Below are 14,342 nucleotides of genomic sequence, written 5' to 3' on the forward strand. Positions count from 1 at the left end.
TATCAAGTATGTTCTGAACAGGGTCACGCAAAAGGCTATTTATTTATTATCACGCTGCTCCTCACCACTGTCTTTCTGCAAGTATATACCATGATTGCCAAAGGCCATCCTGTTTGGAATCTGCACTGATGTGCAATAGAGCTGCAGTGTGCCAAAAATGCCTTTAAACCTCACTCCAGATTAGGTACATAACACATAAAGTCGGCACAGAGGGAATCACTTCAGAATGATTAAATTGAAGGTCAAGCATGTTTCCAATACTCTAGTTCAAAACCATACATTCATGTTAATCTTGCAGAGCAGCAAGAAAATTGCAGAGATTTATTTTATTTAGAGAGATAGCAATGAGTCCACACCCAAATTACACCCATATGACCAATTAATATACTAACATGCATCTTTTGAATGTGGGAGTAAACAGGAACACTCAGAAAAAATCCATGCGGTCATGGGAGAATGCAAAAAGCACCTAAAGGCACTGGCGTTAAACTAACCACTAGGCCTCCATGCCACCTCAATACTACAATGTCACTCTGACAAGAAGAATTCTGTTACAGAAAGGGAGTTGTGGTGATTTGGAATGGAAGGGCAGTGGAAGATAGCAGAGTCAGAAAGGAATTGGTTTAAATTATTGACAAAGAAGAAAATTGCATGACTGAGGAAAAGGAGAGGAATTCATCAGATGATACAAAGAACAATGGCTAAATGGCCTCCAGCTAGCTTCCTGCAGCAATCTACTGGCACAGACAGGCACAAAGATATCTTTGGCGTGGCAGTCTGAAAGTGAAGTCCAAAGGTCTCGTGGCTTTATATCAAGTAGATTCCTCAAAGCATCCTGGCTGTGGTTACCCCAGTAACCAAGTTAATGAATTATTACAATATAGTTTGTTGCATCTTGCTGCATTTTTGTTATTATTACAGTGACTATGCTTATAAGTTATTTCATTGGATATTCAAACATGCTTTCCAGCCAGAGATCAGTTCAGATTGGCACCAACATCTCCTCCACAATCTCCATCAGCACGGGTGCTAACTGCTCTACTCGCTTTACACTTATGACTGCGTGGCTAAGCACAACTCCAATGCCATATTCAAGTTTGCTGACGACACCATTGTCCTTGGCCGAATCAAAGGAGGTGACGAATCAACAAAGAGGAGGGAGATAGAAAATCTGGCTTAGTGTGTTGTCACAAGATCTTACTCAATGCCAGCAAGACCAAGGAGCTGATTTATTGACTAAAGCAGGAGGAAAGCAGAGGTCAGTGAGCCAGTCCTTATCAGGGGATCAATGGTGGAGAGGGTCAGCAACTTTAAATTCTTCGGCATGATCATTTCAGAGCATCTGTCTTGGGCCCAGCATGTAAATGCCTGGACGAAGAAAGCATGACAGTGCCTCCCCGTCCTTAGACATCTAAAACTGAAAAGCTTATATGGATGCGTGGCAGACAGTATATTGACTGGATGCATCACAGCCTGGTATGGGATCACCATTGGCCTTGAACAGAAAATCCTACTGAAAAAAAAGAGGATACAGCACAGTGCTTCACATATACACAGAGGCTGTAGCAGGAAAGCAGCATCCATCACCAGGGACCCCGACCCACCCATGTCATACTCTCTTCTTGCTGCTGCCATCAGGAAGATGGTACAGGAGCCTCAGGACTCGCACTACCAGGAAGTTACTAGCCCTCAACCATCATGCTCTTGAATATAACTTCACTTGCCCATCATTGAAATGTTCCCACAACCTATGGACTCACTTTCAAGGACTCATGTTCTCAATATCTATTGCTTATTTATTTATAATTATTTCTTTTCTTTCTGTATTTGCACAGTATGCCATCTTTTGCACACTGGTTGTCCGCCTGGTTGGTGGCATCTTTCATTGATTCTATTATGGTTATTGGAGTTACTGAGTATGCCTGTAAGAAAATGAACTCAAGGGTACATATGTTGACATACATGCACTTTGATAATAAATTTACTTTGAACAAGCTCCTCAAGGTATTGGAGTAGCACTGCAAAGACTGTACCACAATATTCTCTCAATCAACTGCCAGGATTAGTGAAATAATAGCAATGCTCTCTCTCAGTTCGATAGCAAGCAACAAGACCCCAATCACACTCAATCATTGTTAAGTGAAGACCACATCACTGGCCCTCAGCAACAGTTTCCTGAAAAAGACCCTCTACTCTGAGCTCAGACATAGCAAAGTAAATAGGTCAAAGATTTTCCTTTTTGAGATGATCCTCAAATCCACCTCAAAAAAGTGTAATTTTCATCAACTTGGCCCCAGCCAACCAAATTCCTGAGACTTCTTGGTCTCAAGACAGTGAAGGTAGAGAAGCAGTGAAAACGAGCCTAGGAAACCTTCTGTCTCTTCAAAACAGTCAAACTCGAAATAATTGGAAGGAAGAATGGTCTGGGCCTGAAATGTCAACAATCTATTCATTTTCATAGATGTGTCTGATCTGCTGAGTTCCTCCAGCATGTGTGTTGATTTGGATTGCAGCATCTGCAAACAAGTGAACCGACCTCAATCCCTTTCCCAGGCACAACGCTCACATTGAGGCTTTAGTTGCACAGTCAATAGGCCATATCACTTGCCAGACTCCTGGAGCAGATGCTCAATTCCAAGCTCAGCCCTAGGCACAGGCTACCAGGTGGACAGAGGAAAATTTTCAAGGATATGTTTGAAGCCTCCTTGAGTCAATCCACTGACTCCTTGGAATCTCTGGCCCTTGGCCTCTTTGTGGAAAAGAAACATTTAGAACATTAAAAAGAGAACAGCACAGGCCCTTTGGCCCACAATGTTGTGCCAGCTATGCAACCTACTCTAAAATCAATCTAACACTTACTTCTCCCATAGCCCTCCATTTTTTAATGATCCATGTGTCTGTCTAATTTTGGAGAAGCAGCATCAGTCATGGGTAGTTCAGGAAATCAGACAGTAAGTCACTTGAGATGCCAAGGGACTGTCTGAGAAAAGAGAAATGCACCCAAAACCCTCCCTCTATAATTAGATCCTTTGCTTGACTTCCTCATTAGAAGATCACAGTAGATTGGAAATAACATTCCTCTCTACTGACAATCAACATTGGTGCACCTTAAAGATAGCTGCTTAGCCCACTGCTCCACACTTCATTCATGACTATAGGGCTAGGTACAGTTCAAGCACCATCTATAAATTTGCTGAAGACACAACCGTTGGCAGAATGTTAAATGGTGACCAGGAGGCGAACAAGAATGAGATAAATCAGCTGACTGACTGGTATTATAACAACCACCTTCCATTCAACACCACTAAGACCAAGGAATTGATTGTGGACTTCAGGAAGGGGAAGTCAAGAGAACACACACCTGTCTTCATTAAGGGCTCAGCAATTAAAAGAGTGAGCAGATCCAAGTTGGAGGGTGTCAACTTCTCTGAAGATCTATCTGGGCCCAATACTTTGATACAATTTCAAAGGCAGCCAGCGGCTATATTTCATTAGGAGTTTGACGAGATTTGGCACGTCAGCAAAGACTTCAACAAATGTACAGAGGCGAGCATTCACTGTCTCGTGTGGAGGGGCCACTGCACAGGATCGGCAACAGCTGCAGATTCTGCCAGCTCCATCATGGGCACCATCCCACCCCCCCCCCCCCCCCCCCGGTATCAAGGACTTCTTCAAAAGTCGATGCCTCAAAAGGGCAACAACCATCATTAAGTACCCTCATCACCCAACGCATGCTCTCTTAATTCTGCCAGAGAGTAGGTATAGATTCCTGAAGAGATATTCTCAACATTTTAGACCATAAGATATAGGAGCAGAATTAGCCCATTTGGCCCATCGAGTCTGCTCTGCCATTTCATCATGGCTGATCCATTTTTCCTCTCAGCCCCAATCTCCTGCCTTCTCCTCGTATCCCTCCAATGCCCTAACCTATCAAGAATCTATCAACTTCTGCCCTAAAAATACATGAAGACTTGGCCTCCACAGCTGCCTATGGCAATGCATTCCACAGATTCACCACTGTCTGGCTAAAGAAATCCCTCATCTCTGTTCTAAAAGGATACCCCTCTATTCTGAGGCTGTGTCCTCTGGACTTAGACTCCCCCATCATAGGAAAATTCTTCCCCACATTCACCCGATCAAGGCCTTTCACCAGTTGATGTTTCAATGAGGTCACCCCTCATTCTTCTGAACTCTAGTGAATCCAGGCCCAGAGCCATCAAACACTCTTCATATAACAAGCTGTTCAATTTTAGGAACAGCTTCTTTCCCTCCATTCTGAATGGTCAATGAACCCGTGAACACTATCTTAGTATTTTACCCTCTCATTTTGCACTACCTATTAATTTATTTATATATACTTATTGTAAAAACTGTGAATTATTAGTATGTATTGCAATGTACTGCTGCCACAAACCAACAAATTTCACGATTTACGTCAGTGATTTAAAACCTGATTCTTATTCCAATTCTGAAACAATGAAGCACAGAGTGTCTAATTAGGGTCACACTAAGACATTTCTCAACCATCATGAACTGCATTAACTTTATCCTCAGTAAGTGTGCTTGCCCTACAAGTTACCTACTGCAATGAATGGTTGACCTGCCCTGGATCCACTTTCCCCAAAATGAAATAACATGAAATTCTGTCAATTTAATTCTTAAGGGATTTAATTCACCAAATATAGAGCAAGCAACCATATGCAATGGAGCCCAGATATGGCATTACACAATTTCATAGCCGATGAAGACCTGGCTAATATATAAGATTTTAATAGAGTACATTTGAAAATAAGTGATTTATAGAATCCAACATTCATTCCATTTTGCCGATAGGTAGGAATTATTTTGAGGGCTTTGAAATTATAAACAAACAAACTTTATTACTAACAACAACACATACAAAATGCTGGTGGAACATTTGTGTGTGTTGTTTGAATTTCCAGCATCTGCAGATTTCCTCGTGTTTAAACTTTATTACTAATGCATTTTGGGGGAAAAAAGCTTAGAATTGCACTAATAAGCAACTCCTATATGTTATGCAAATCTAAGTGACGTACCTCCTCCTTTCATACCTTATAAAACAGTGAAATCTGATTCCTGACTGTGGTAGTCTGGCAGACTGACCACTACCTTGCTGAGGTTAGACAACAACTCTCAGACACTTCCCTTCACTCAAATCATGAATAGGACCCTACTAAGAAGTATTAGGCCATTGCCTCCTGCACCATCGCCTCTCCCATCCACTGCGACCAACCCTGGCTTCCATACCACACAATGTTCATTTCTACCTCCTACCCAGGATCCACAAAACTGACTGCTGCGTCAGGTCCATCGTTTCTGTACGGTCCTGACCCACTGAACTCTTGTCCGCATGCCCGGCTTGCTGAATTCCTCCAGTATTTTGTGTGCAACTCAGAACCTGAACTTGCAGATCAAAGACAAATAAAAATATAAAAATAAACTGTGGTTCTTTCTGTAATATGTAGGTGGCTTTCTGTTTTAGACTTCTGTTAACTGGGAGTGGGAAGCACTTCAACAGATACCATGCCTCCTTCAAAAGGCTTCCAAAAGCCTGCGGTGAATTACATTTCCAGACAACAGTGCAACTTAGCCTTTACCTTGAACCTTAAGCAAGAACGCAGTGGGTCAGCTTTGTCACCACCCCCACAGCTGAACTTTCATTCAACGTAGCCACTGAAAACTCAATATAGCAGCCTAATGCTGCACCTCAACACAATTACGTAGCATAGGAGCACTAATCTTAAAGGAGCGATCAACTTCATAAGAGAAAGACAAAAAGTCCATTTCTGGGCAGAAAATAACATCACATAGTTGCAAGGAATTTGTCAAGTTTTTTCTCCATTTTATCAGGTGGCATAGTTTTCTTTTGCAATACAACTTTTACACATTTTACTACACCGAGCATGTCTGGGAGAGGAAAATGGAGAAAGTCATCCTGTGACACACATAACAATCTGGATTGATAGCATGCTCTACCTGCAAACTTGTGCTTTGGTCAGAGAAGGGAGAGCTGAAGAAAGTGGTGACGATGCTCATGACCGTTTCAGTCACGTATCTCTCCAGGACATTGTCAGCATGCTTCCGGTCAGTGGTATTGTTGCACACCTGAAAGACAAGAAGATTCCGGTCTGTTGTATCTGGATGTCAGCTGCTTACTAAGACTGCCACATCTTGTATTCATAATTAAAAGAAAGAATTTGCGATTTGGAAAGGTCAAGGCATTTATTTGGGAAAGTTGACTGAGGGCAGGGAGGAAGTGCTTGGTGGGGAGTGCTTGTTTCAGTGCTGTTATCAGTCTGATCTCAAACAGTTTCTTCAGTTCCAGGTATCAAGCATCCGCTTAGATAAAAAGTCATCTCTAACTTCATTTTAATCTCTCCACACTTTCAGTACTTACTCAAGATTCTAACACTCACTTTGGGCAATTTACAATAATCAATTAATTTATCAATCCACATGTCTTTAGGGTGTGAGAGGAAACCAGAGCACCTGATGGAGACCCACATGATCATAGGGAGAATATGCAAACTCAACACCAGCACGGTCTGCAATGAACCCAGTTCACTGGAACTTCAAAGCAGTGGCCTGCTGCACAGTGATGTAGTGGACAGTATGATTGTTCTAACAGCACCAGCCTTTCAGTTTGGGGTTCGATTCCCGCTGCCATCTGTAAGAAGCTTATCCAAACTCCCTGTGACTTTTTGTTTCCTCCGGGTGCTCCAGCTTCCTCCCACATTACAAGGATCTACGGTTTGGGTCAGTGAGCTGTGGGCAACTTATGCTGGTGCTGGAAATGTGGTGACACATGCAGGCTGCCCAGCACAATTCGTGATTTGATTTGATTTGACACAAACAACACATTTTGCTGTATGGTTCGATTCAGATGTGTCAAATAAAGCTAATTTTTAATCTCTAATTTAATTATTGTGCCACTGTGCCATCTATTTAATCCTTTTAATACAAACTGTTTTTTGCCTTTTATAACATCAATCAGTTCAATTCTTATGATCAGTAAAACACTCTTCACTTTCAGTTATGCTAACTATCAATACTCACTACCCATCTGAGTTACTTAGCTTCTTTATTAAATTCAAAATGTTCTTCCTACAAGAATTTGGATGCTTTTTAATTAAAATTTGCACTCATTAGTCTATAATTTTCCAGGTACTGAGTAGGAGGGAAAAAGCCATTGGACACTGACAGGTTAGCAGAAATAGGAAGGAAAAAGATGAGCAGTTTCAAGCTCCTGGACATCAACATCACAAGAGGAGTCATTCCGGCCCAACACATCGAGGCAATCAGGAAGAAGGCACACCAGAGGTTATACTACAGTAGGAGTCTGAGTAGATTTAGTACATCAAAGTCTCTTGCAAATTTCTATAGATTAAGGTGGAGAGCATTCTGACTGGTTGCACTGCAGCCTAGAATAAAGGCTCTGATGCACAGGATCGCAAAAGGCTTGTAAATGGTTATAGATGCAGCCAGCTCCATCACGGGCACAACCAACCCTAACATCAACAACATCTTTAAGAGGCAGTTGCTGAAGAAGGCAACATCCATCACCAAAGGACTCATACCATCCAGGACATGCCCTTGTCACATTACTACCAACATGGAGGTGGAACCAGAATACACACACTCAATGATTTAGAAAATAACGCCCCCTCTATCATTAGATTCTGGACAATCCAGAACACTACCCCATTTTTGTTTCCCGCCCCCTCCCCCAACAATTTATTTTCTAATTTATATTAATCCTACATCTTTGCATAACAATGCTGCTGTAAAACAAGAAATTTTATCTCATTTCAGGTGGGGTTAATAATCCTGATTCCAATTCTATTTCTATTTCTAGAAAATTCCTTTTGCAGTAACTGAACATCAGCTGTGAAATAAAAGATGTTAAAAGGAGCTGTTGATGACATCTAATGCTTGCTGGCACTTTCCAAGTGAGCGAGGAGCTAACAATGCTGATTGAAAGCATTAATAAATCTACACAAATCTGGAAATCAGAGCCCAGGGGTAACCTGAGAAATAGGTAATAAAGTTACTAAGTTCATTGGATGACATCCCCAAAGCAACTTAGCAACAAGGACGAGATGTCTAAAAGATGGGCTCAAAACCCCATGTCTGCTTCCTCACTGTGTGCGATCTCCAAAGGGCACCAACTACAATTGGTTTTGTTAAGAATGCCAGGAGTGAGGGGTGTTAAACAGCCAATGGTTTCTTAATTAGTGCTGGAATGCCAGGCTCCAAGCACAGCACAACATCATGACAACCCAATATAAACAAATATGAAAACACAAAAATAGGAGCTTCAGTAGGCCACTCAGCCCCACAAGCTTATCCTGACTCTCAATATGATTGTGGGTGATTGACACTAAACCTCATCGCATTTTCTTTGCCACTTCCCACAGCCCACAATTTGCTGAGATTTATTTAAAAACATCTCAATAACATGACCTCCACAACTTTCAGAATTCTAGGGCTTCACCACCACCCAGGAAAGTGGGTTCCTAGACATCTTATTTTTAAATGGTTAGCCCAAAATCTAGTAACTGTGTCCAATTGATCGAGATTTTCCCCACTTGTGGAAACATCTGAACATTGACACTGCTGTGTTTCAGACCAACTCAAATAGTTGGCACTTTAATTTTAAATGCACCTTGAAAATAGGATACCGACAAAAGCTGAGTTTGATGGCTCCTAGAACTTCAGGATCCACAATAATATAGGTACAATTCTGTACCCATGTGCTGCTAGACCAGAAATCCGCAGATATGGGCCAACAACGAGGTCAGGAGCCCTGACCCTGAAAACCTCTGCGAGTCTGCCGGGGAAAATCGAAGGCCCAGTGTCAGTGAGTCTGAGTCTGCTGAAGGCTGGAGGCCAAAGATGGCCTATCTTGGGATCGCAGAACCATGTATGTACTCAGATGGGTGGGGCTGGAGATAGGATAGAGGCTGTTGTGGCTCTGCTGCGCACCGTGGGCACGCCAAGTTGGCGCCGGAATGTGTGGTGCCACTTGCAGGCTCACCACAGCACATCCTTCAGTGTTTTGGCTGTTAATGCAAATGACACATTTCATTGTATGTTTTGATGTACACATGATAACTAAATTTGAATCCTGAAGATATGGACGGTTTTAAAATCACATCTTGAGAAGTTGAAGTCAGTGAGAATGAAAAGCTGAAATTGATGAGGCCATCATGAAGCTGTTTAGATGGTCATCAATACCATTTGGTCAAGAATATCATTCATTTTTAAGAATGCCTGCTCTAGTAGGAAAAACCATTAACAGTCAAGAATAAACGACATAACCTGTGCTTAACACAACTAGATTGTGCTATTTACATGAGTAGCAAGAGAAAGGGCTAATATCAGACTCCTGCGTCATAACAATGGGTTAAATTCTGACTGAATCAATCAAGTCGTTCACATGCATTATGCAGAAAATAAGCATGGGCATCATCAAGGACTACTATGGACTGGTCCTTTTATACAACTACCACGCTAGAAACAGCTTCAGGCTTAATCGTACGTGCTTCCAAATTCACACAATAACTAGCACAGGAGAGCACTTGAAGCTTCACAGATTAAAAAAACAGGAGGAATTTGCAAGAGTAACAGCATCATGAACATGTTACCACCTCTTTGGACAGTTAAAATCATTGTAAAGGAGTAAGTTAGTATAGGATTTGGATCTTTCCTCTGTCGATTTTAGGTGATGCAGTTTGGGACATTTGAAGAAAGGTAGACAGATATGAAGTAGAAATAAAGGGCTTGTTACGTGGCTGAATACATGGACAAAAGTGGCTCACATACTGCACACAGAGATAGAAACAAAAGGACAACATAAATACTCAGCAGGTAGTACAGCACCTGTGGAGACAGAACGTCAATGGTCATTCCACATCATCTCCGATTCTCTCTTCAGATCCTGTCTGCCCTGTTGAGTACCTCAGCATTTACTACTTGGATTTTAAGATTCCCAGCAACTGGGGTTTCCTCCTTTTGAATCAACAATTACCGTACATAATTCAGCTTGGCAAAACAACTAGACTCCACGTTACATATTGTTGCAATGTTGAATCCAGTACAGGACTCACAGATCATCCACTGAGGCACCATGCCTAACATGAGCACTTCTGGACACTAACACCCTATTCAAGTGCATAAATGTATTCTTGTATGAGGAAAAATAGTCAATGAGTAGACATTAATTTGTTGTTGCATCAAGGGTGGATAACATTAAAACAAATATATCAGTCCAAGCACTGGCTAAAGAGTAACTATACGTCTCCCTCACGTGCAGCATCAAAAGGGATTGATTCCACTCATCCAGGGTCAATCATTCTAAATGGCTGCCTGCATGACGCCTACCAGGATAGGAGTTAACTGATTCTTCACCAGGATACATGTGCCTGTTGTTGAAAAGCTACCAACATGATAGGAAGCAGCAAGGTTTGATGAAATATTTATCTCCACTGTAAATAGCGGGAAGTGTCATGTCAAAGAGCACAGACTTAATATTAAATGTGCTTATTAAGTGTGGCTGAAGATGACAATTCAACTCCTCCCTGAAACCTACTCCCCACCAACCACAGTCTATACAGAACGCTCCCAGGTGGCTCTCATATCGAGCAACTACTGTATCAATGTCAATTGATAAAGCCACCCAGGGATCAAGGTAATTTTCTAAAATATTATGCTAAATGCTGGTAACACACACAAACTGCAGGAGGAATTCAGCAAGCCAGGCAACACCTATGGAAATCAATGAGTACACTCAACGGTCTGAAATGCCAACTGTACTTTTTTGCATAAATGCTGCCTGACCTGCTGAATTCCTCCATCATTTTGGGTGTGTTACTCAGACTTCCCACATCTGCAGATTTTCTCCTTTCTGATTGGATGCTAAATGCTGCCTGTGCTTCCTTCTTATCATGCAAACAGGTTAACATGGCACCCCCTTTTTAAGGCGTTTGTGGCAAAGAGAAGCATTTCATTAGGTCAGTTTATTGTGGTGATGAAATGAAATTTTGTGTTTCCAATTTAGCTGTAAGTGCTATGAGCTAAAGAAACACAATTCTACTTAACTCTTCAATGAACTAAGACACAAATCTGAACAAGATGGTGTTATTGGCTGGCTGATCATCTCCTGCTCCCAAGGGGTAAGTCACTCAAAACACAGGGCACACAATTCATGGCAAGCACAGACACTTACCCTACAAATGTCCACAAGGAAGTTCTCAAAAAGCTTCCACATATGATTACTGGTATAAATCTCCTTCATCTCCACCTCTGTGTCCACGTAGCAGTGATTGAGAAAGTTAATGTAGGCAATTTTCACCTAGAAAAAGAAACAAATTATTGGCATGTGCTATCTCAGAGTATACAGAGAGCTCTGGGGAAAGAGGGTTTGGAAATTGACATCAAATTGCTCAGGTTCATAAATAAGTCGGTGGGATACAAAATGGATGCTTCTAGACCTACAGAGAAAGGTCTCAAGCTAGTTGACAGGGCACGATCAGTTACAGCACCCAATGTCTTTGGCAGAAAACAGTGGTGTTTAAAAGCTTAAGAACTTTTGATCGCAATAGGAAGATGGCAGGAATATTATTTCACCATAAGGCACAATAGTTCTTATCAGTGCAACACACACAAAATGCTGGAGAAACTTGGCAGGTCAGGCAGCATCTCTGGAGAGGAACAAATGGTCGACATTTTGGGCAAGATTCTTCATTAGGGCTGGAAAGGAAGGGGAAAAATTCCAGAATAAAGTGATGGGGAGGGGGAGGGAAAGGAGTTCAAGCTAGAAGGTGAGAGGAGAAGCCAGGTGGGTGGGTAAGGCAAAGGGCTGGAGAAGAAGGAATCTGATAGGAGAGTGAATGATAGGAGAAAGTGAAGGAGGAGGGGCACAAGGGGGAGGTGATAGGCAGGTGAGGAGAAAAGAGGTAAGAGTGCGGCCAGAGTGGGGAATGGAAGAGGGAAGGTGACGGAGAGAGAAAGAAATTGCAGACATTGGAGGCATCAACATTCATGCCATCAGACTGCAGGCTAAGCAAATGGAATATGAGGTTTTCACTCCTCCAACTCCTGCTCCAAGAGCCGTCTCATGGTAGTAGAGCAGGTCATGGAGTGACTTGTCAGAATGAGAAAGTAGAAATCTACAGTACATCACAGGCCCTTCGGCCCACAACATTGTGCCGACCATGTAACCTACTCCAGAAGCTGCCTAGAATTTCCCTACCACATAGCCATCGATTTTTCTAAGCTCCATTGTACCTATCCAAGAGTCTTCAAAGACTCTACTGTATCCACCTCCACCACTGTCACTGGGAGTGCATTCCACACATCCACGACTCTCTGCGTGTGAGAATGGGGAATGGAATTAAAATGCTTGTCCAAAGCATTTGCTGCTTTTTGCTGATGGAGAGGTGGTGTTGAAAGGTTCCTATCAATACTTGTATAGTTTATCAATAACCTGTTAAAGGAATTCTTCACCCAACCAGAATATCCATTCAGTAACGAGCAGATGGCCTGGCTTAGCACCTGCAACAGGAATGGCTGCTTCTAAGAATGTAACCTTTAAAGTGTTATCCATCAGCAAAAATATCAACATTCTAATTCCGACCAAAAATGTTTTACTCCTTTTACCAGGTCATCAGGAGCAGCAACTGAAGCAAATGTAGCTGTTTAAAAAAGTTACTCTTAAAGAAAACTTTGCTTTTTCTGCCAATCACACTCCCTCTGTGTCACTGTATTTATCAGCATCATGTATCCAAAGAATAAACTAATTATTGTTCTTTTGTCACACTAGAATGAAAACAATATTAACATTTTTAATCAATGGACTTATCACCCCCCCCCCCCCCCCCGGTCATGCAAATCAGCTCATTTTCAGAGTAACCATGGAGGCTCCTCAAACATTGTTGACTTCATTTGAAGCAGACATAGCCATCACTTCCACGTCTCCAGCCTAAAGGTGACTGCACAGTTATAATAGACGTTAGGAGCAGGAATAAAGAGAATTGTGTCATTATTGGTGCCACACAATCCTATCAACTTGTGTTGTTTGCAAACTGGATCTTAAAAGTAGCAGATCAAATCCAAAAATCTATAGACTATAGATTAGAAGAACAGGAAAGGCACAATTGGGTGAATTGGCAGCATTAAGTAGCCTCTAGTGTCAGTGGATGGTAGGAGAATTAGGGTAGAGTTAATGAGAAGCTGCGAGAAAGGAAATTGCAGGGAAATAAATGCAAGCTGCTGGAGCAGATCTGAGTGCCAGTGCAGACCCCAGTGAGCTGAATTAGAAATCAGCAGGAAAAGTTAAGACAATATTGGATGGAAGTGGATCAAGTAAATTAGAAAGATTACGTAATTCCAGATATCAAAGGTCATTTACCATGTATCGAATCAACACCAGAGGGCTGAGAACCTTGGACGGTCCACTTACCTCAGGTATGCAGTCTTCATGGGTTGACACTCTGACAATGTCGTCCAATGGTAAAAGAGAGTTGCATTTTATCTCTGTGTAGACGTTTTTGCCCTCGGTGCAGACTGCCAGCAGCTCCACCAAGTGTATGTGGTACATGAGAGGGCTGTTCTCATCCATCCGGTCCCGCTCAGACCGCATCATTTGTACCAAAGTCTGGAAGGAAGCTCGGTCGTTGTAGAAAATCAGAACATCTTCACCAGCGTTCACCAGCTGCCAACAAACAATGGTTCCAGAACAGTTCAGCAATATTGGAAAACAATGAACACTGACTAACAAAACTGGACAACAGACCTGCAGAAATTGACTACTTGACTAAACTGGTGAAATGAACATCTCTTCTGCTTTCAAGGCCACTAGACCATCACATATAGGAGCAGAAATAGGCCACTTGGCCTACTGAGTCTGCTCCGCCATTTCATCATGGCTGATCCATTTCCCTCTCAGCTCCAATCTCTTTCCTTCTCCCTGTATCCCTTCGTGCCCTGACTGATCAAGAATCTATCAATCTCTGTCTCAAATATAAAGACTTGGCCTCCAAAGCCACCTGTGGCAATGAATTCCATAGATTCACCACTCTCTGGCTAAAGAAGTTCCTCCTCATCTCTGTTTTAAAACTGACACCATTTTATTCTGAGGCTGTGTCCTCTGGGCTTAGACTACCCCACCACAGGAAACATCCTCTCCACATCCACTCTATAGAGGACTTTTGACATTTGACAGGTTCCAATGAGATCCCTGCCTCAGTCTTCAGAATTTCAGAGCCATCAAACGCTCCTCATAAAATAAGCTCTTAAATCCCAGAATAATTTTCTTTAAC

General features: G+C 42.1%; 1 protein-coding gene across 7 annotated transcripts in view; it reads right to left on the reverse strand.

Annotated features, from left to right (window-relative positions):
* itpr1b (inositol 1,4,5-trisphosphate receptor, type 1b) overlaps nucleotides 1–14,342 on the reverse strand; it is a 531,527-nt gene that overhangs the window by 277,145 nt on the left and 240,040 nt on the right. For all 7 annotated transcript variants that reach the window (XM_059944385.1, XM_059944380.1, XM_059944381.1 and 4 more), the window contains exons 32-34: nucleotides 13,484–13,735; nucleotides 11,249–11,374; nucleotides 5,998–6,126 (exon numbers count right to left, since the gene is read on the reverse strand). In XM_059944385.1, coding sequence (XP_059800368.1) covers nucleotides 5,998–6,126; nucleotides 11,249–11,374; nucleotides 13,484–13,735 — 507 coding nt within the window. The remainder of the gene's footprint in view (nucleotides 1–5,997; nucleotides 6,127–11,248; nucleotides 11,375–13,483; nucleotides 13,736–14,342) is intronic.

The sequence above is a fragment of the Hypanus sabinus genome, chromosome 19, assembly GCF_030144855.1.
Source record: "Hypanus sabinus isolate sHypSab1 chromosome 19, sHypSab1.hap1, whole genome shotgun sequence".
In the NCBI taxonomy this organism is placed as follows: domain Eukaryota; kingdom Metazoa; phylum Chordata; class Chondrichthyes; order Myliobatiformes; family Dasyatidae; genus Hypanus; species Hypanus sabinus.